At 39.2% G+C, this 21,481-nt stretch overlaps 1 protein-coding gene across 3 annotated transcripts in view; it reads left to right on the forward strand.

Annotated features, from left to right (window-relative positions):
• NLN (neurolysin) overlaps positions 1–21,481 on the forward strand; it is a 94,632-nt gene that overhangs the window by 22,235 nt on the left and 50,916 nt on the right. For 2 of the 3 annotated variants that reach the window (XM_060092962.1, XM_060092963.1), the window contains exons 2-3: positions 14,645–14,904; positions 18,658–18,806. In XM_060092962.1, the coding sequence (XP_059948945.1) occupies positions 14,645–14,904; positions 18,658–18,806 (409 nt within the window). Of the gene's footprint in view, positions 1–14,644; positions 14,905–18,657; positions 18,807–21,481 lie in introns of those variants that run through there. The other variant, XM_060092964.1, reaches the window with a different exon arrangement.

Genomic DNA, 21,481 nt, shown 5'->3' on the forward strand with positions numbered 1-21,481 from the left:
AGCCCATGAGACATAACTTCTGAGCCCATGCGCCACAACTACTGAAGCCCGCACACTTAGAGCTCGTGCTCCGCAACAAGAGAAGCCACCGCAGTGAGAAGCCCCCACTCGCCGCAACTAGAGAAAGCCCATGCACAGCAATGAAGACCCAATGCAGCCAAAGATAAATAAATAAATTTATTTTTTTTAAAAAGTTCTATTAAAAAAAAAAAAAAGGTGGCCATGCCTAGCTGGCCTGTTTTTCAGAGCTGGATGAAAGCTGAAGTGGAGCATTTCTCCACAGCCCTTGCAGCAATCCTTCAGGGAGTGGTATAGACAACAGATCAGACTAGTGATGTCAGTATTCATGCTTTAACTACCTACCTTATTCTCTCCCCATTACAAGTGGGATGGAGGATCAGGGAGGTGCAGTTGGTGACACATCTGATGTTTCCCTTTTCTAGGATTTAGGTGCAACATGAATATAGCATAGTAGTTAAGAATGTGGGCTCTGGGGCTTCCCTGGTGGTGCAGTGGTTGAGAGTCCGCCTGCCAATTCAGGGGACACGGGTTCATGCCCCGGTCCGGGAAGATCCCACATGCCGTGGAGCGGCTGGGCCCGTGAGCCATGGCCGCTGAGCCTGCGCGTCCGGAGCCTGTGCTCCGCAAAGGGAGAGGCCACAACAGTGAGAGGCCCGCATACCGCAAAAAAAAAAAAAAAAAAAGAATGTGGGCTCTGTAGTCAGGTCTCAGTTTAAATCCCAGCTCCATACCTGCTGTGTGACCTTGAGCAAGCTACTTCTCTCTGCCCAGTAAAATTGTGTTAATAATGCCTACCTCTTGGCTTGTTGGGAGGATTAAATAAGAAAATGGATGTAAACTTGGTATAGTGCCTGGCACGTTAATAGACTGTTAATAAATTTTAGGGGTGATGATAATACTCATCATTCATATGTGTGACAACTTTCTAGTTTAGGAGCATAGGTGAAGAGTGGTAAACTGAGATTGGGAAGTCATGAGAAAGACCAAGTTTTGTTTGTTTGTTTGTTTGTTTGTTTGTGGTACACGGGCCTCTCACTGTTGTGGCCTCTCCCGTTGCGGAGCACAGGCTCCGGACGCACAGGCTCAGCGGCCATGGCTCACGGGCCCAGCCGCTCTGCAGCATGTGGGATCTTCCCAGACCGGGCACGAACCCATGTCCCCTGCATCGGCAGGCAGACTCTCAACCACTGCGCCACCAGGGAAGCCCAAAGACCAAGTTTTGAACATGTTGCATTTGAGATATCTCTGGGTCTGGAGTTCCAGCTTGACATCTGGATGGACTCATGGGAAACACCCAACTTTTTTGAATGGGTACGGGAAGAGAAGCCAGCAAAGGAGACTGAGAAGAAATGGTCAGAAAAGTGGAAGAAGGACTAGGAAAATAGCAAAGTGACGTTTGCCAGAGCACTTTTGGTGGCATGATGTGGAAGAGTTAGTGATAGGCAAGGCAGTGTAGTCAGTACCTGAGAAAATTACAGGACTCAAAGCTGAAGACCATAGGTTGGGGAACACATCTTTCTTTAAAACTGAGAGAAAGAAGATGGGAATGAGTAGAGATATAAATATATTTTATCATGTTTTAATTACATTTTCTATAAACTTAGAAACCAAGCTGGAATGACCTTTCTGGACATTAATTCTACTAAAGAACATTAAAAGAAACAGTCTTGGCTAAGAATGTGATTCTCTGTTTGCTGTTAAATTTGACTTATTCTAAGACATTTAATTCCAGAGCATTCTGTTCATAAAACAGTTTGATCCTAAGTCAGGTTAAAAGGTCCACAAATGAAAAAGCTGTTGTCTGGAACACTAGTGGCTCAAATACCAGATGCGTAGCTTTGTTAGGGGGCTATAAGTATGCAAACTGGAAGGCTCAATAACTGGTGAGTACTACTCCTGAGTCTGATTCCCTAATGCAGCAGTCTATTCAGAAGAAGAATTATTAGCAATATTCAGGATACTTGAGTATCCAATATATGCCATTCTGTCCAGTCTGTATTCCCTCATTGCAGATCAGGGATCTGTATAATGCTCCATGGAAGTTAAATGTTCTCAGATGGAACTACTTGTGTATTAGACATGTAGTTAATAGAAGCATTAAACAAATAACTTTAAGTGGAATTTTTTGGGTAAACTTGTCACAGTTAAAATATACATGTACCACAAACTATGTTAGGTTCAGGGTCTACAAATATCACTAAAACCCAGTGCCTGCTCAGGGTATACTGGAGACACAGCTGAGTAAGTAGGTGAATACTCTTCAGTGTGATAAGTGCTTTGGTCAGTGTACGTGTAGGATAGTTCAGTAGCACAGAGAAAGAATTTCTGAAACAGCTGGAGGTAGTCAAAGAAGCCTTCCTGGAGAAGATGAAGTCTGAACTGAGATTTGAAAGATAAGTGAGACATGAAAGAGGTGATGTTCCTCAGGTAAGGAAGAAGAAAGGTGTTCCAGGGAGAGGGAAAATGCTGCAAAGGCCTGAAGAAAGCCTCACAATTTTAGGGAGATGTGAAAGTAGTTATTGATGCCCAGAGCATAGATTTGAGGGCAGAAAGGTGGCATTGAGAAAGCCAGCAAAATAGGCCCAGATCCAGAGGGCCCTGTATGTTAAGTAGCTTGAACTTGATCCTGAAGTCAGTGAAGTCAAAACTTGATCCTGGAGCTTCCCTGGTGGTGCAGTGGTTGAGAGTCCGCCTGCCGATGCAGGGGACACGGGTTCGTGCCCTGGTCCAGGAAGATCCCACATGCCACGGAGCGGCTGGGCCCATGAACCATGGCCGCTGAGCCTGCGTGTCCGGAGCCTGTGCTCCGCAACAGGAGAGGCCACAACAGTGAGAGGCTCGCGTACCAAAAAAAAAAAAAACTTGATCCTGAACTATGCCACTGAAGGAGTGCCATGATCAGACTTACCTTTCAGGAAGATTACTCTGCAGGCACTCTGGAAAATAGATCAGAAGGCATCCAGAAAGGTCTCCTAGGTTTTTGACTTGGGCAACTGAATGCACACTGGTGATCTTCACTGGGATAAGGAATACAGGAGGAAGACAGGTTTGGTTCTGGGAAATAAGGAAGATGGTCACTTTAAGTTTAGACATACTGAGTTTGATGTGACCATTGACATCCAAGTGGAGCTGTCCAATAGGGTTAGCTACATGGGTCTAAAACTTAGGGGATTTGGGCTAGAGATACAGATGTGGAAGTCTTTAGTTACAGGTGGCATATGTAGCCATGCAAGTGGACCTGAATACCCAGGAAGTGTGTACAAAATGAAAAGAGAAGAAAAGAGGGCATGGAACTGAATCCTGAGGATCACTAAAGAATCGTAAGGAAGAGGATAAAAAAAAGCGCAGATGATGGAGATTGTAAAGATGCAGCCAGAGACATAGAATGAAAAGAGGTATCATTATCACAGAAGCTAAGGGAGAAAAAAATTCCAAAACAGAGGGAGTAAAAAAAGAAGGAATTGCAACACTCAAATATCACAAAAAGTCAGGATAGGTAAGTACTGAAGAATGTCAGTTGGGTTTATTAGAAATCATGGGGGAACCTGCTGAGAGCAGTTTTCATCTTTTATGAGCCAGGACCCAGACTGAAGGAGGTTGAAGAGTCAAAGAGAGTTGAGGAGATGAAGACAGCAAGGGCTGGCTAGAACACTCTGAAAAATCTGGGGGATGAAGGAAAGGGGAGAAATGGGGTGTTTTCTAGTGGGGCACCCAGCATCAAGGAAGATTTTGTTTTCTTTAGATGAAGAAAGCTAAGCGCTCAAGCATGTATACGTGTATAAGGAGGCAATACAAATGAGACATTTAAGATTCTACTAAAAGAGATAATATTTCAGAGTGATGTCCTGGAGGATATGGGATAGGACCCAAGCACAGAGTGAGAAATTGGCTTTGAACAACGTACCCATTATACTAGTTAGGAGTACAGAGGAGAAGATGATACAGATGTAGCTATGTTTATAGGTGGCAAGTTGAAGGAATTTCTTTCTGATGGCCTCAGTAATGTAGGCAGCAAGGTCAGCTAGTGACAGTGAGAGGAGAAATGTGGGGAGGCTGGTCATGGCTTGAAGTAATTGGTGTGGGAAATGGGAGGCAGACCTTCATGGATGGATCTCCTGAAGCCTTGAGAGTTCAGCTCAAATTAGAGACCATGATATAATAACATCAAAATCCATAGCCCTGTTCAGAAATCTGGATGCAAGAATAGGGAAGGTGGCTGGTTAAAATGGTCCTGGGCAGAGGTGTTTAAGGTGGATATAGCAGAAGGACTAGGAGCAGGGCAGTTGGGGTTTTAGTGAAGGATGTCGTGTTGATGGATGAGGCTTGCTTTGACATTTGTGCAACGTGGGAGAACAGTCCAATTGGAAGACCACCCAGGCTCCCTCCTCTACCTTGAAGGGCCTCACATGTGCATGGGTATCTCCACCTGTAAGTCCAAGCTCCAACCACACCCTCTCCTACCTATGACCACCCCTCAGTCCAAGAGATGTACACACCAATGGTACAGTTCAACCTCTGGAGGACTGACCCAGGGAAGAGACCCGCATAGGCTCTGGGAGCCATTTGAGCAAGGGATTCTGGGATCCTGGGTACTCAAAGCATGGTTGTGTGGTCAGCAGGTGTGAGGCTCTGCATGGGCACCTCCTCTCAGCTCTTTTGATCAGAGTGCAGATGCAGGAGGGCCAAAGTGAGCCCCTCTAAAGTGCAGTAATTTTCCAGGTCTAAGGGGAGCTACAGGAGATGCCTAGTAGAGTGAGGGAAGAGAAGGATCAAAGGACCTCAGGTCTAAAGGAGATAGAAAAATAAGAATCATAGGAGTAGAGAAATGGAAGCTGAAAAGATAGAAGGTTGTGATCAGAGAGTAGAATATCAGAATTTATCATCTCTTAGCATCTCCAAGTGGTGGTAAGAAGAATAAGCATGACGGTTCTTGGAGTGAAGTAGGTCAAGAAACTGAAGTTAAGGGAGTGGTATAGCTCATCCATCTCTCCTTAGAGTCTTCCCGGGATGATTTTGGAGCTTAAGATGGAAAAGAGGGTAGAGCCAAATCTTGATAAATGTGAGGGGGTGGCAAAGAGGTTGGTTGATAATAGCGAGTAGAGTAGCAGGAAGGCAGCAGCCTCAGAGGAATACGGTTGTAGCACAGTAATGATCTGGAAACTATGTTGGGGATCTAGGAGAAAGTTCACCCTGTCACAAGGCCCAGTAGCATGAGGAGCTTGAGAGAATGAGCACACGTCCTGGGGAAGGCGATGGGTTCTGCACGGATCCAGGTTTCAATTAAGACAGTGGAATAGACTGCTCTGAAGAGGTTGAGGATGTACAGAAACTTGAGTATCAGGAGAGAGACTGGGAGTCTGGGATGGGTTCACCAGTTGGAGATGATTTAACCTTTGGGACCTTGGCAGGAATGTGAGACATAACAGGACACTTACAGCAGAGAGAAAACAGTAAGTTCACATATGTTTGATATGTTGAGGGACTAGTACCAAGAACCTTCAGGTAAAATTTTGTAACTTGAATTTTCTATGTTGGTAAGCACAGCTTATTAAGATTGATTCTCAGTTGTAAAAATAAAGGATTTGTGGAATTTAAACAATCTTGTAGAAAAGTGTTTTTTATATTTTAATGATATTGTCGGTACCTTTTGGCCCTGCTTCTTGTAGAAAGAACTAAAAGTCTTTTCTTCTACACTGATGCTCTTAAAAATAGTGCTTCCTCAGGCATATTTCTCAGAAGGTTGTTAGGATTAAATAAGTGTTTTTAACACTGCCTGGCACATAGGAACTACTCAGAAAATGAGTTCTCCCTTCCTCACTTTCTCTGTTCTTTTTCCCTCCAAAGAAGACAACAGGGGAACTGCTTTGCGAGTGGAAAAGAGAAAGGATACCCATAGGAGGATACAGGCATACCTCTCATTCCTGCAATGAGATCATCTAGCACAGCACTGTTGATTAGAACTTTCTACAGTGATGATAATGTTCTCTATCCATGCTGTGCACCATGGGAGCCACTTGCCATGGTGGCTATTGAGTATTTGAAATGTGCCTAGTGCAACTGAAGAACTGAATTTTTAATTTTATTTACTTTAAATTTAAATAACCACAGGTGGCTACTGTATTAGAAAGCATAGATGTAGTGGATAAAGTGCTGCTTGGCTGGAGGCTTCAAGGTAGAAGTAGGCTAAGTGCCTAAAAGAACAGATGAGCCTTGGGGAGGTGCATGGCTGGGCTTTGGCACTGGTGAAATCCAAAATTAAGGAGCCCCGTGTGCTCTGATGAAAGGAGCCTGGACTTGAGCTGTGGCCTGTAAATTGTAAGGAGAGGGGCGATTTAGTTAAATCAGTGGCTGAAAATGACAACTTTGTGACCAGTAGGGATCAAGATTAAAAAGAAATGGTTCTGACAAAATAGCCAGATGAGAAATAACTAAAAGAAACGTATAGAAATTCCAGTCGAAGGGGTTGATGAAATGCAGCCTTCATAGCTTGTGGAGAAACATTAGTTCCAAAGTAAATACTAGGAATATTTGCCAAGTATTTTAAAGAATTGGGGCAAATTTCAGGAAATGTCATACAACACAGTAACACTATAGGGAAAGGATGGGAGCATGGATTAAATGTAAAGTCTGGGGAAATGGAAGTTGTGACATTTTACGTAGTGGAGTTTCACTCTAGTCCTGGCCCTAATAAAACACACTTTCCTTTATGGATGTTTATTTGTGATGATGAAGGGAGATGGTGTTGCGGTCATGTTTTAGGCACGTCAACACCATCTCATTTCAAATACATAAAGCATCTTCTATTTGCTCAGCAATGTGCTAGGGTTGTGACACAAGGTATGTACAACGGTTATCGTGCTGGACAAGTCCTAGTTTGATTTGGCATACACAAACCAGTTGAACAGGTGGGTGACAGTAATTTAAATGTCTAAAATAAATGGCACAGATAAAAGGTGATAGAAGCTCAGATCTGTATGAACTGGAACGGTCAAAGACGCCTTGATGGGAGGACTTGGAGGCCTTTAAACTATGCTTCAAAAGAAAATGAATCCAGCAAATCAGAACATTTCTGAAAGTACATTCCATAAAATGTTTTGCTAAAGTTTTAGGACACTAATTAACTCACAGTAACTGTAGCATGCTCATTTGTCCAAACGAAATTCTTTAGCCTGGTGATCTCAGTCAAAATCTGTACTACTTGCTTTCTTTGCCTAAATACTTTATTTGGCTTTTGGACATAGGAGACTAGAACCCTAACAAATGCATCTTCTTGTCAATTCTAGTAGGGTATTCTGTATTATTTCTTGGTTAGAAATTCAGAGTTGTGTGTTGAAAGTGCTTTAAAGACAGGAGAAAATGAAGGTGTAGTGGGACTGAAATAATAGAGAGCCTGGGAGTTTGTAGGGGGGAAAAAAGCCTAGAGTTTAATCAGACAGTAGGAATCTCAGATTTAATCTAGATTTTCATGTTCACATAATTGCACCTAATAACTCCTGTAGAGAAAGACAAGATCATGGTGTATTGCCTGCTTTCAAATTTTGTAGCTCTCAGTTGCAAAAAGTCAATAAAAAATCCTCACCAGATTCTCAAGGGTACAAGCACAGTTGCTAGAATGACTGCAGGTGCACTGGTTTTCCCACCCAAGTGCAGTTCTCCAGGGCTGCAGAGACACTAAAGGGGAGGAAGAGATCAGTGTACCACCATCCGAAGTACTGAATGAGCTTGAAATCGTAATAAAGGGGAAAAGGAGGGATACTCAGCAAAAAAAACTGTGGAAGAGGAAAAGCAGAGACAGTGCAGGGAGAAAAATTCTCAATAGATTAAAATGTTTTAGTTAGAAGTATAAGGGAATCCTTCTGTCTCCATTTCTTTTCTTTGGTAACAAGAATTATAAATCCTGAAAGGAATTAAGACAAAATCCCAGAAGGCAAGAAAAGAAAGTATAAGATAAAAATTTTCATGTGTTCTGTTGACCCATGAAATCATGATTTCTAACTTCTGTTCCTTTCTTCTTACCCCTTCTACATTTAGGGAATAATACTACTTTAAGGAAGGGGTAGCTTTATATTAGTTGCAGTAGAAACTGTGCAAGGGTGATTATTGATATAGCTGTTCAGCCAAGGTAGAGCTGCTGACATCTTTTTGTTTTGATTTGTTTTGTTTTGTTTTTTGCTGCTGACATCTTTATCAGTTTAACTGAGGTGTGCTGCGGCCAAACACTCAACCTTTTGATAAATGTTCAGAAGTAAATGAAAACCAGTGGAGGTGATCTTATCAGTGAAATGTTTGACATAATTTTCTTTTAAAGCTGTTTAACAATAATGAAAATTTGTTCATAGTAATTGGTTTGTACTAAGAGGAGTGGTGAAAAGAACAGGGTATTGAGATGCAGAAGTCTTATGTTTTATTCATCAGTCTCCCTCTTGCTGTTCCTTACCTCAGTAATCCCATGGCCGGTCCCTTCACCTGTACTGCACCTTCCTTGGAAGCCCAACCAATCATAGTCATGGCTGACTCCTTGTTTAAGGCCTCAGTTCTGTGTATCCATGAGGGATTGTGGGAATAATTATTTATCCCCACAATCCCTCAATTATTTATTCCTCAACAAAATACTAGCAAACAGAAACCAACAACACATTAAAAAGGTCATACACCATGATCAAGTGAGATTTATCCCAGGAATGCAAGGATTATTCAGCATATGCAAATCAATCAATGTGATACACCATATTAACAAGTTAAAGAATAAAAACCATATGGTCATCTCAACAGATGCAGAAAAAGCTTTTGACAGAATTCAACACCGATTTATGATAAAAGACTCTCCAGAAAGTGGGCATAGAGGGAATCTACTTCAGCATAATAAAGGCCATGTATGACAAACCTACAGCAGACATCATTCTCAATGGTGAAAAACTCAAAGCATTTCCTCTAAGATCAGGAACATCAAGACAAGGATGTCCATTCTCGCCACTATTATTCAACATAGTTTTGGAAGTCCTATCCACGGCAATCAGAGCAGAAAAAGAAATAACAGGAATACAAATTGGAAAAGAAGAAGTAAAACTGTCACTGTTTGCAGATGACATGATACTATACATAGAAAAATTTAAGGATGCCACTAGAAAACTACTAGAGCTAACCAATGAAGTTGGTAAGGTTGCAGGATACAAAATTAACAAACAGAAATCTCTTGCATTCCTATACATTAAAAACAAAAGATCAGGGCCTCCCTTGTGGTGCAGTGGTTGAGAGTCCGCCTGCCGATGCAGGGGATACGGGTTCGTGCCCCGATCTGGGAGGATCCCATATGCCGCGGAGCGGCTGGGCCCGTGAGCCATGGCCGCTGGGCCTGCGCGTCCGGAGCCTGTGCTCCGCAACGGGAGAGGCCACGACAGTGAGAGGCCCGCATACCGCAAAAAAAGAAAAAAAAAAAAAAACAACAACAAAAGATCAGAAAGAGAAATTAAGGAAACAATCCCATTTACCATTTCAAAAAAAAGAATAAAATACCTAAGGAGGAATAAATAAAATACCTTAGGTAAGAATAAACCTACCTAAGGAGGCAAAAGACCTGTACTCAGGAAACTATAAAACACTGATGAAAGAAATCAAAGATGACAAACAGAGGGAGAGATATGCCATGTTCCTGGATGGAAGAATCAATATTGTGAAAATGACTAAACTACCCAAAGCACTCTACAGGTTCAGTGCAATCCCTATCAATTTACCAATGGCATTTTTCACAGAATTAAAACAAAAAATTTTACAATTGTATGGAAACACAAAATACCCCTAATAGCGAAAGCAATCTTGAGAAAGAAAAATGGAGCTGGAGGAATCAGGCTCCCTGACTTCAGACTGTACTACAAAGCTACAGTAATCAAGGCAGTAGGATACTGGTACAAAAACAGAAATATAGATCCATGGTACAGGATAGAAAACCCAGAGATAAACCCACGCACCTATGGTCACCTAATCTATAACAAAGGAGACAAGAACATACAATGGAGAAAAGAAAGCCTCTTCAATAAGTGGTTCTGGGAAAACTGGACAACTACATGTAAAAGAATGAAATTAGAGCACTCCCTAACACCATACACAAAAATAAACTCAAAATGGATTCAAGACCTAAATGTAAAACTCTTAGAGGAAAACATAGGAAAAACATTCTTTAACATAAATCTCAGCAAGATCTTTTATGAACCACCTCCTAGAGTAATGAAAATAAAAACAAAAATAAGCAAATGGGACCTAATGACTTTTGCACAGCAAAGGAAACTATAAACAAGACAGAGAACCCTCAGAATGGGAGAAAATATTTACAAACTAATCAACAGACAAAGGATTAATCTCCGAAATATACAAACAGCTCATGCAGCTCAATACCAAAACAACAACCCAAACAAAAAATGGGCAGAAGACCTAAATAGACATTTCACGGAAGAAGACATACAGATGGCCAAGAGGCACATGGAAAGCTGCTCAACATCACTAATTATTAGAGAAATGCAGATCAAAACTACACCTCACACTTGTCAGAATGGCCCTCATCAAAAAATCTATGAAAAATAAATGCTGCAGAGGGTGTGGAGAAAAGGGAACCCTCTTGCATTGTTGGTGGGAATGTAAATTGATACAGCCACTGTGGAGAACAGTATGGAAGTTCCTTAAAAAACTAAAAACAGAACTACCATATGACTCAACAATCCCACTACTGGTCATACACCCTGAGAAAACCATGATTCAAAAGGACACATGTACCCAGTGTTCATTGCAGCACTATTTACAATAGCCAGGACATGGAAACAGCCTAAATGTCCATCAACAGATGAGTGGATAAAGAAGATGTGGTACATATATATAATGAAATATTACTTAGCCATAAAAAGGAGTGAAATTGGGTCATTCGTAGAGATGTGGATGGACCTTCATCCACATCTCTACGAATGTAGAGATGAGTTTGTCATACAGAGTGAAATGTCAGAAAAACAAATATTGTATGTTAATGCATATATGTGGAATCTAGAAAAATGCTACAGATGAACCTATCTGCAGGGCAGGAATAGAAACACAGACATAGAGAACAGACATGTGGACCCAGGGGGAAGAGTAGGGTGGGATGAATTGGGAGATTAGGTTTGACATAAATACACTACCATGTGTAAAATAGATAGCTAGTGGCAACCTGCTGTATAGCACAGGGAGCTCAGCTCAGTGATCTGTGATGACCTAGATGGGTGGGATGTATTGGGAGATTAGGTTTGACATAAATACACTACCATGTGTAAAATAGATAGCTAGTGGCAACCTGCTGTATAGCACAGGGAGCTCAGCTCAGTGATCTGTGATGACCTAGATGGGTGGGATGGAGGTGGGGAAGGAGGTCCAAGAGGGAGGGGATACAGGTATACATATAGCTGATTCATTTCATTGTACAGCAGAAACTAACACAACATTGTAAAGCAATTATACTCCAATAAAAAATTGTTATAAAATAATTAAAAGGAAATGAGTATAGTAAGCATAAACAGGTTTTGGAGCAATTAAACTTGACTCTTGGTGAATATATAACTCAACTGGTTGAAGGAGAAATGTGGAAATACATTGGAAAATAGTCTGCCAGCCTTGAGTATAACCATCAACCAGTATGTTTCACATAGACAGTATCAGTTATTGTGGAGAGACAGTTAAAGGGGGTCAGTATTCTGGCTTCTCCTATGTTAAAAATGCACCCTTGTATGTCTCAGCCTCTTATACTGCGTTAGCTCTCCTTGTTTTCCCAGCCAGCTCTATGGAGAGTTGCTGAGGTGCACTCTCTCCGGTTCTTTACCATCTCCATAGCCCTCAATCGTAGTAATATGACTTGCACTTCTACCACCCCCCTAACACTGCTCTTGCCAGTCATGAGTGACGTTCCTGTTGCTGAATTCAACAGAGACTCTTGTGTCTTTCTTGAGATTTGTACAACATTTCATACTGTTATTCACTCCCTTTTTCAGTGCTTTTCACAATTCCTAGAACCCAACCTACTTGGTTTTCTTTCTACCTCAATGGTTAAACTAGAGTTAGAGCTCGGTTGTTCTTCTGTTCTCACTCTGCAAATTCCCTCGGGCTAGTTCAACCACCCATGTAATTCCAATTACATTTTAAAAAATATCTATCTATTTATTATTATTTTTTTTTTTTGGTTGCGTCAGGTCTTAGTTGCAGCACACGGGCTCTGTGTTGCGCCACGCGGGCTTAGTTGCCCCACGGCATCTGGGATCTTAGTTCCCTAGCCAGGGATTGAACCGGCATCCCCTGCATTGCAAGACCGATTCTTAACCACTGGACCACCAGGGAAGTCTCCTCCAATTACATTTACTAGTAATGAATTCCACTGATGTGTGCTACAGCTGCTTCAGACTTGGCACGTCCAAAACTGAATTTCCCTTTGTCCCACCAGAGAGCCTCCTCCTTCATCTGAGTCCCTGTTTTAGCGACAGAGCCTCTGTCCATCCCTCCAATTCCAAGACAGAAGCCTGGACATCATCCTTGAGTATCTCACCTCCTCCCGACATCCATTCAGTACCAAGTCATATTGATTCTTCTTAGTGAATATCTACTAAATCACTCCAATTCCCCCTATTTTCTAGTTAGGTATACCATAATATTATGCCCCAGTTACCATTATAGCTTCTCTCTGGGAATGATCTCTCTTTTCTAAACATTTCAACTCACTATAATTTGAGTGATTTCTTTAAAATGCATGTCTTTTCTAATCTCTCACCTGATTAAAACCCTTCAGTGGCTCTGCCATTGCCTTCAGAGTAGGTTTGAACTCAAATGATTCCCAAGGCTCTTCATCCTCTAGTCCCTACTTAACTTTTTCAGATTTTTCTTTCCTTACAACCTTTGACCTTTGGATAATTTCTGCACATTGTTCAGATCTTGGCTTGCTCACTGTTCCTTCTAGAAAATCTTTCTGGAAAAGCTCCTTCTGTGCTCTTTCAGAGTTCTCCCTGTTTACCCTATCATGGCACTCATCTCAATGCAGGACAATTGCCCGTTTATCAATTAGTCTTCTCCATGATATAAATAGCAGGGTCCCAGTCAATTTGCCTTTTTATCCTTCGTGCCTGTCACAATGACCAGACACAGTGCATGCTCATAAATATGTGTTGAACAAATGACATTAAACAAGTCACTTAGCCTCTCTGAGTCTCAACTGCATCATCTGTTAAAAGGGAATATTGTCCTGCCTATGGTTGTTTTGGGGTCTTATAAGGTAATAGGAATTAAGTTTAGTATTGTGGTTAAGAGAGTGGGTTCTGGATCTGTACTACCTGGTTTTTAATCCTAGTTCCCACCATGTAGCCAGCTGTGTGACCTTGGGCAAGTTACTTAACTTCTCTGTGTTTTAGTTACTTCTTTGGCTAAATGGAAATAACCACAGTATCTGTCTCATAGCATTGTTGTAGGGACTGAGTCAATAAATGGAAAGTAGGGCTTCCCTGGTGGCGCAGTGGTTGAGAGTCCGCCTGCCAATGCAGGGAATACGGGTTCGTGCCCCGGTCCGGGAAGATCCCACATGCCGCGGAGCGGCTGGGCCCGTGAGCCATGGCCGCTGAGCCTGCGCGTCCGGAGCCTGTGCTCCGCAATGGGAGAGGCCACAACAGTGAGAGGCCCGCGTACCAAAAATAAATAAATAAATAAATGGAAAGTAATTAGTACAGTGCCTAAACACAATAAATGTTAGCTATTAATTATAATATTTTTATAAGTTCTAGAATTATATATTATATAATATATGGCATACACATATGGCATCAGTTTTTAGTTTCAGTGTTTTAAGTGGGTAAGGGGTTGGTATCATTCCTTTATCTTTTTTTTTCTTTTCTTTTTTTTTTTGCGGTATGCGGGCCTCTCACTGTCGCGGCCTCTCCCGTTGCGGAGCACAGGCTCCAGACGCACAGGCCCAGCGGCCATGGCCCACGGGACCAGCCGCTCCGCGGCATGCGGGATCCTCCCGGACCGGGGCACGAACCCGTGTCCCCTACATTGGCAGGCAGACTCTCAACCACTGCGCCACCAGGGAAGCCCCATTCCTTTATCTTTTAGGATAATACCATAGCTATACCAGATTTTATTTTTTAAGTCTTAACTTCAAATTGCCATAGTTGATTTACATGAAATTTTGGTAAAACATTTTTTAAGTTGTTGTTCAATATAGAAAGAATTTTGGAAATGTTTCCTTGCTGAATATCAAAATATTGATTCTACATACATAGTAGGTGGATATTAGCACAGGAAAAATGTTTAAGTAAGAAAGATTACTGGTTTAATTTATAAAGGACAATTATTATGTCTTTGACACCTAACTTTATTTCTCTATATGATTTAATTCCATAAGCAATTCAGTGTTTGGAAAGTCCAACTTCCATTAACTCTGTAACTATTCAAGAAAACAAGAAAGTAAAGAGCATTTAGTTTTGTGCATGTGTATTCACCTGAAAGAAATTTGCTCAATTTTAGTAAAAAGTTCTTTTTACTTTAAAATTTAATTAGATAATACACATTTGTGTGTTGACTTTGGACCAACAAAATGCCTAATTTTTATCTTTTTTCTGATTCTTCGTAGAATTGGTGGTTCCAGGATTTTATTCAGAATGACTTTAAGAAAAGAAGTGATGTCTCCTCTTCAGTCAATGTCTTCCTATACTGCAGCTGGCAGAAATGTTTTAAGATGGGATCTTTCACCAGAGCAAATTAAAACAAGAACTGAGGAGCTCATTGCACAGACCAAACAGGTGTACGATGCTATTGCAATGCTTGACATTGAGGAAGTAACTTACGAGAACTGTTTGCAGGCACTGGCAGATGTAGAAGTGAAGTATATAGGTGGGTAGGATGCAAAAGCACATCAATATTTCATTTTGTGGGCATCATAAACCATTTTATGCTTCCTGTCTTGGCAATTCATTTTCCAGTTTTACAAGACGTTGATTTTTACATAATGATTTGTAGTTGCTTAAATGATTAATGATTCATAATTACTTAGAATTATTTATATTACCTGAGTTAAAAAATTTTATTATGTGGCAGAGGTGCTGTAAAATGTACACTCTCATTACAACTGCTTTCTGGAGAGCAATATATATCAAAACTTTTAAGAAGTTCATACCCTAGCCCCGTAATTAATTCCACATCTAGGCATAATCTAAGGAAATAATCAGATATAGGAAAAATCATGTATAAACTTATGTATAAACAGGTACTCTATCATAGCAAAAGCTTGGAAACAACCCCTAAGTGTCAACAAGTAGAATACCTAAATAAATTATGGTACATTCACCCTCTGTAACGTTATGTAGCCATTAAAATCATGTTTAGGAGAAGTATTTAATAACATTAAAAGGACAGAGAAAGAAAACAAATTTTAATAATGGCCAATATTTTTGGTACTAGGTTTATAGTTTTTTTGTGATTTATAGATCACTTTTAGTTAAACATGAATTCTTTAAAGTTATTATAAAAATGAACACATTAAATTGAGTTTCTTTATCATTAATATTTCAGTAGGGGTATAATGGGTGCATTTTTATACATTTGTATTTTTTAAGATATTGTGCATCTGTCCCACCTGTCTAAATGCCAATATATGGTTTAAAACAATGATCACAAAGATAAATGATCCAAAGAAGACTTTCAGAACAATTGATAATGGAGCTGAGATAAATTTGATATTTTAAGTGATCTTTCTCAAAGAACTGTGTTATTTGGAAGCAACCATTCATTTTTTTTTTCAGGTTTATAGTTGATTTTTCATTTTCTCTTCATGCTTTTCTCTATTTTCCATATTTCCTACAGTTAAAATATATTATTTTAATAATATAAGTATTAAACCCTTTAAGTTGTAAGGAATGAAGATTCATGCCAGTTTTCTCAAAGAATTGGATATATTTTATAGGATAATTATGGCTAAACAACCTTGGCTGTGTAGCCAGGCATCATAAGAACATAGGTTGTCTGTAGAACTGAATTATCATAAGCATTTGTATGGATTCTGGAATTTGGAAGGTTGTCCAAAATCCTGCACAGCCCTAGTGACCTAGTCATCTCTTTTTCCCCACCAAGAGTTCCCTACCCTATGTCCCACCATAATAGGGACTTGGCTACTTTCTTTTTCCTCTGCATTTCTGTTTCACTTTCTGTCTCTTACTACCAACTGCTTCACTCTCATTAATAGCCACTAAATCTTTCTACAAGCCTTGAGCTTAAACTCTTCAGTAAAAAAAGTCTGGTTGGTCTTGTAGTTAAAGTCAAAGGAATGGAGGCAGTCCCCATTCAGCAGAGCTTTCCCAGCAGGCAATTTCGTGTGCATCTCCCACCCTGTATGTGGTTTGTCCTTGGTTCACATACTCACTTCTTCAGTCACTTATGACTAAGACGGTGTGCCAGCCTAGTAGCTTATGCATTTAACAAATGTAAAACAAGGTGGGGAAAAAATCTTTAAAACAGAATTATCTTAAATTCTGTTTTTTCTCCCAATCATACATCTTTTAAATATACCTTTAGTTTTGTGATATTTTTTCTTCCTCTCCTGTAAATTTATCTTTATGGGTTAATCATAAAAATGTTTGAGTTTCGGAATAGATTTTTAAAGACTAACTTTCTCTTATCTGTGTATGTTCTCAGCCTCCTGCAGTAGCTGTTAAAACCCCATTTGTCCAGTGTCAGGTACCGGGCATCAGCACTGTTTATAGTTTGGCAGTGAGAACATAAGTCTGGTTCCAGGTCTTTGTGGCAAAGTAAGGAAGGAAATGGTTTTCAATATTATTGTTTGTTTAAGAATATGTTTCCAGTTTTAGACTCCTGCATTTTGTTCTGCTCATTTAAGTTCTTGAGCAATTTTGATTCCTTCTTAATATCTTTTTGAGCTAATTTTTAAAAGTAAACAGAAATTGTGACTATCTAGTTAACTCACTTAAACAAGTGCTCTATGTATTAAATGTTAAATCTTACATTCTATTCTTTCTTTAATCAAGGGACAAAAATGATATATTAAATCCTAAAATAATTATCTAATTTGATTTTTTTAAAACACACTATGAATTTATTGATTTGTGGCAATTTTTTTACAGCTTTCTTTGTGACAATGTTTTAAGAGGACTGATATGCATAAGGTAGCTTGTTTAACTGGACAATTCCGTGGTATGTAAAGGATAGCTTTACTGTCTACCATATATCACATGTGTAAATGTTACCTATTTATAATACCTTCAAAGTGCTAAAGATAGTAAAATTAAAATGTATTCATTGTCACAGCATAACCACAACTATGGTTATAAACCATACTGATTTTTTTTTTTTTGCTGTAGTATGGATTATTTCACTGACATCAGATTTTTGCCTAATTAAAGTCAAAATGCAAATGTTTGAAAAACCCAGCAACTAACTTTGATATGTGAAAATAAGAGCACATGACATTACTACCATCATTTAATAAGAATAGCCCCAGTATTCAGCTGCTTACTGAATATGTCCACTGAGATTTCTGAGAATTCTGAAATTGTATGCAGCTTTTTATATTTGTATGAATGTTTGCATTTGGGGGAGGGTCCATGACTTGGATTAGATTTTCTAAGGAGTCTGTCATAAAGGTTAAGAACTTCTTTTCTAAACAAGCCCCATCCCACTAAATTGGCCTGCTTGTTTCTTAAACATCCTGTTTGTTTGCCAGTCCCCATGCTTTCAGTCTCTACTTCTCCAGTCCCCAACTGAGCTCTTCCTCTCACCCCGCCCATCCTCTAAGATCCAGCCTTCTCCACAAGGCATGGCATAATGCCCCAGCCCTCGGTATTGAAGACTTTGAGTTTCTGTCCCATTCATTTGACAGCTAAGCTGCTCTGTCCTGTATTGTTATCTTTTCATGTACTGTTCCCTACCCCCGACTCCCAGACTATAAAATGTCTCAGTATAGCAACTATCAATATATCTTTTATTTTCTTTTCTTTATTTTTGGCCATACCACTCAGCATTCAGGATCTTAGTTCCCCGACCAGGGATCGAACCCGTACCCCCGGCCATAGAAGCACAGAGTCTCAACCACTGGACCACCAGGGAAGTCCCCAAGAACTACATCTTTTAAATTGGGAGATTGGGATTTACATATACACCCTACTATATATAAAATAGATAACTAATAAGAGCCTACTGTATAGCACAGGGAACGCTACTCAGTACTCTGTAATGGCCTATATGGGAAAAGAATCCAAAAAAGAGTGGATATATGTACATGTGTAACTGATTCACTTTGCTATACACCTGAAACTAACACAACACTGTAAATCAACTATACTCCAATAAAAATTTTTTTAAAAAGGACTACATCTTTTTTCTTCTACATTCCCAGTAAATAAATTGCACACTAAACATCCTTTGGTAAGTACTCAGTGTACACCTTTATTGTTCCTAACAATGCCCCAGGAATAGCCAAGTCCTGTGTTAGATGCTGTTTCTTGATAGCCCTAGGAGCCTTTATGGAAAGTATGTAATGAAAAACTTATATTCGGGTAATCATTCATCTAGGTACGAGGTATTTTGCTTAATACTGACTTAATGTGTCCTTACGGTTTTTTCCTCTGTTAACAGTGGAACGAACCATGCTAGACTTTCCCCAGCACGTCTCCTCTGACAAAGAAGTACGAGCAGCAAGTACAGAAGCAGACAAAAGACTCTCTCGTTTTGATATCGAGATGAGCATGAGAGAAGATATCTTTCTGAAAATTGTTCATTTAAAGGTAAATGATCTTATAATTCCCTTTAAAAGGAAAAAAAAACTGACAATAAAGAAGTAAAAACCTTTGACCAATGATAAAAAGTATTTGAATGTTCGTAGATTTTGTTTCTAATTATTATGATAGTGGGCACAACATAGTGTTATATCACTTAGGTTTATGTTAAGTTACTAATTACATTCACTTAAAATTTTTAAGACCAAGTATTAAAAGAGTGTACATCCATAAATCTAAGGCTTTTTAGCCATCATGAACTTAATGGTTTAATGTAAAAACCTCTTTGAATTTTCAAAATTTTGCAAGGTTTATATTAGATCAGATCAAGTAGAAGCAAATAGAGTTGAGATATCTATAAATATCATGTGGTTTGGGCCATAATACTGATGACATACTGTTGATGCTGCGTGCCAGAGACATTCCTATTTGTCATCCTTACATTTTTCAGGACTTACAGAAATTATGGATTAAGAAAGCTCTAAGTGGGTCTGCCTTGAGTATTTCGGGTCTTTTCATCAACGATGTTGGTTTGCTTCCTAGCATTTTCATCATGTCTTTGCTTTGAATTTTTATTTTCATGAAACTCAGCAATTTGTTTGGAAAACAACCAGTGTTTTACAATCCTAGGCATTTTTGTTTAATTTTGCACGTTGTATATGCAAAATCTCAAAATTTGTGTTCTTTTTAGCAAGTTATGACAGGAATTGAAATAAAAAGCAGTTTTATTTCAAATGTTTTATTTGTAACTCACTGTAGAATATGTAATCCAGACTTTATTTATTTAGACATGTAAGACGTACATGCTGCCTATTTTCTCATGTCAGACAAACATTTTTCACCCTTAATTTATGTTCATCTATTATGGTTCATAATTGTTCATCTTTGGCACTATAAAAATAACATAAATTAAAAGAACTGACTATTTTTTGCTAGTTAAATTGTTCTCTTTTCAACTTTTAGCTTCAGTTGTTATTCTGTACAATTCGAATCATGGCCCTTATAGTCTCCTATTTTTATTTCATCCCAAAACAATCTAATTTCTTTTCTATCTGGATTTTATATATGTACTATAGAGCTTTTCCCCCACATTTCTAATCTCCTTTGATTAATTCTTTTTTCATCCTGACTTCTAAGTTCTCATTTGGGATTTTCTAGCCTCAAAAAGGTATTGCAATCTTAATGTTATTGAGTCTAATGTTTTTGTTACTTTTCCACCGTTTCTGATTCTTACAAATGTTATCAAGATATGGGAGGTTTGTCGCTTTAGATTTCTTTGTTATACTTTTAATTTTTGTATATATTGGCCTCTGATCCCACTAAATTTGGGAACAAATTGCTGCCTGCGTAGTAGATGAGACGGCAGCCTAGCACACTGTAAGTGACATCATAAAAACCAGTGCATTTATCAGATTTGTTCATTTACTTGAGCTGGTTCACTTCAGTGTTTTATTATATTAATTTATAATAGTTTCAGATTTAGTTCCATAATTTTTCCTCTTTCCACAGGAGCTTATCCTCATACATGTGGATTATTGTGTGAACAATTTCAGGGACATTTAGAGTGTTAAGTCTACATCAAAATAATTTAAAAAATAACTATTTTGTTTGTTTATGAATTGGAGCTTATTTGGTGAATTTAAATACCTTCCTTGACAAATAGTTACATTTTTTAGTCAGTATTTTTTAAAATCTAGAACTATCAGAATCAGTTTTCTGCTAGAGTTGGACACTTTAATAGATGGTAAACCTCATCCCATTCATACCTAAAGGACAAAGTTAGATATATCTAAATCTTGTATTTAATTTTTCCTGTAACACCGTAAATAAAAAAAATAGGGCTACCATGATATAATACATGAAGCCTTCCTTAGGCTGGGTAATAGGATTTTAAATTTATGTACAGTCATCAATTTCAGGGATGCTCTCCTAAAATGAGGGTGCTCTGAATAATATGGAGGTCTCAAGATACCACCAATGTAGGCAATAATCAAATGTATTATCTTAATTAGATATAAAATGTTATTTTAGCTCTTATGTTATTTTTCACTTAATATTGATGAATAGAAATGTGAAATTACTTTTCACAGTTCTTTATGGCGAAATCTGTGCTCAGTAAACATCCTAGTTATCTGTTGATGTACAATATGTAACTCTAAAACTTAGTGGCTGAACATAGCAACAATCATTTTATCTTCTCTCATAGTTTCTCTGGATCAGGAATTCAGGAAGGTATTAGTTAGGCAGCTCTGGGGTCTTGCGTGTGGTTTCAGGCAGTGGTGGCTGGAGCTGGAGCATGTAGAGGCTAACCAAGTATCTCTGTCTTCATGTCCCCCTAGGGCACGTCCATGTAGTGTCTTTATGTAGGCTAATTTGGACTTCCTCACAGCATGACAGCGTCAGGGTGGTAGGACTTCTTTCACGGAGACAGAGGGCTTCAACGCGGATGTTACAATAAACTACACAGAAGCTGCGTTGCATTTTATGACCTGTCTCAGAAGTCATGTAACATCACTTCTGCAATACCATACTGATGGACTAGTCGCTACGATCTACCCGGATTCAAGGGGCACCACATCACAGTCTAGGAAGTATCATCTGATTTGCAGTCATGTTTCAAAACCTTTAAAATAAGCAATTTGTTGACTAAATGGATAGGTGAAATCATAGTAGAGCATGAGACT

Source organism: Mesoplodon densirostris, chromosome 3, assembly GCF_025265405.1.
Source record: "Mesoplodon densirostris isolate mMesDen1 chromosome 3, mMesDen1 primary haplotype, whole genome shotgun sequence".
In the NCBI taxonomy this organism is placed as follows: domain Eukaryota; kingdom Metazoa; phylum Chordata; class Mammalia; order Artiodactyla; family Ziphiidae; genus Mesoplodon; species Mesoplodon densirostris.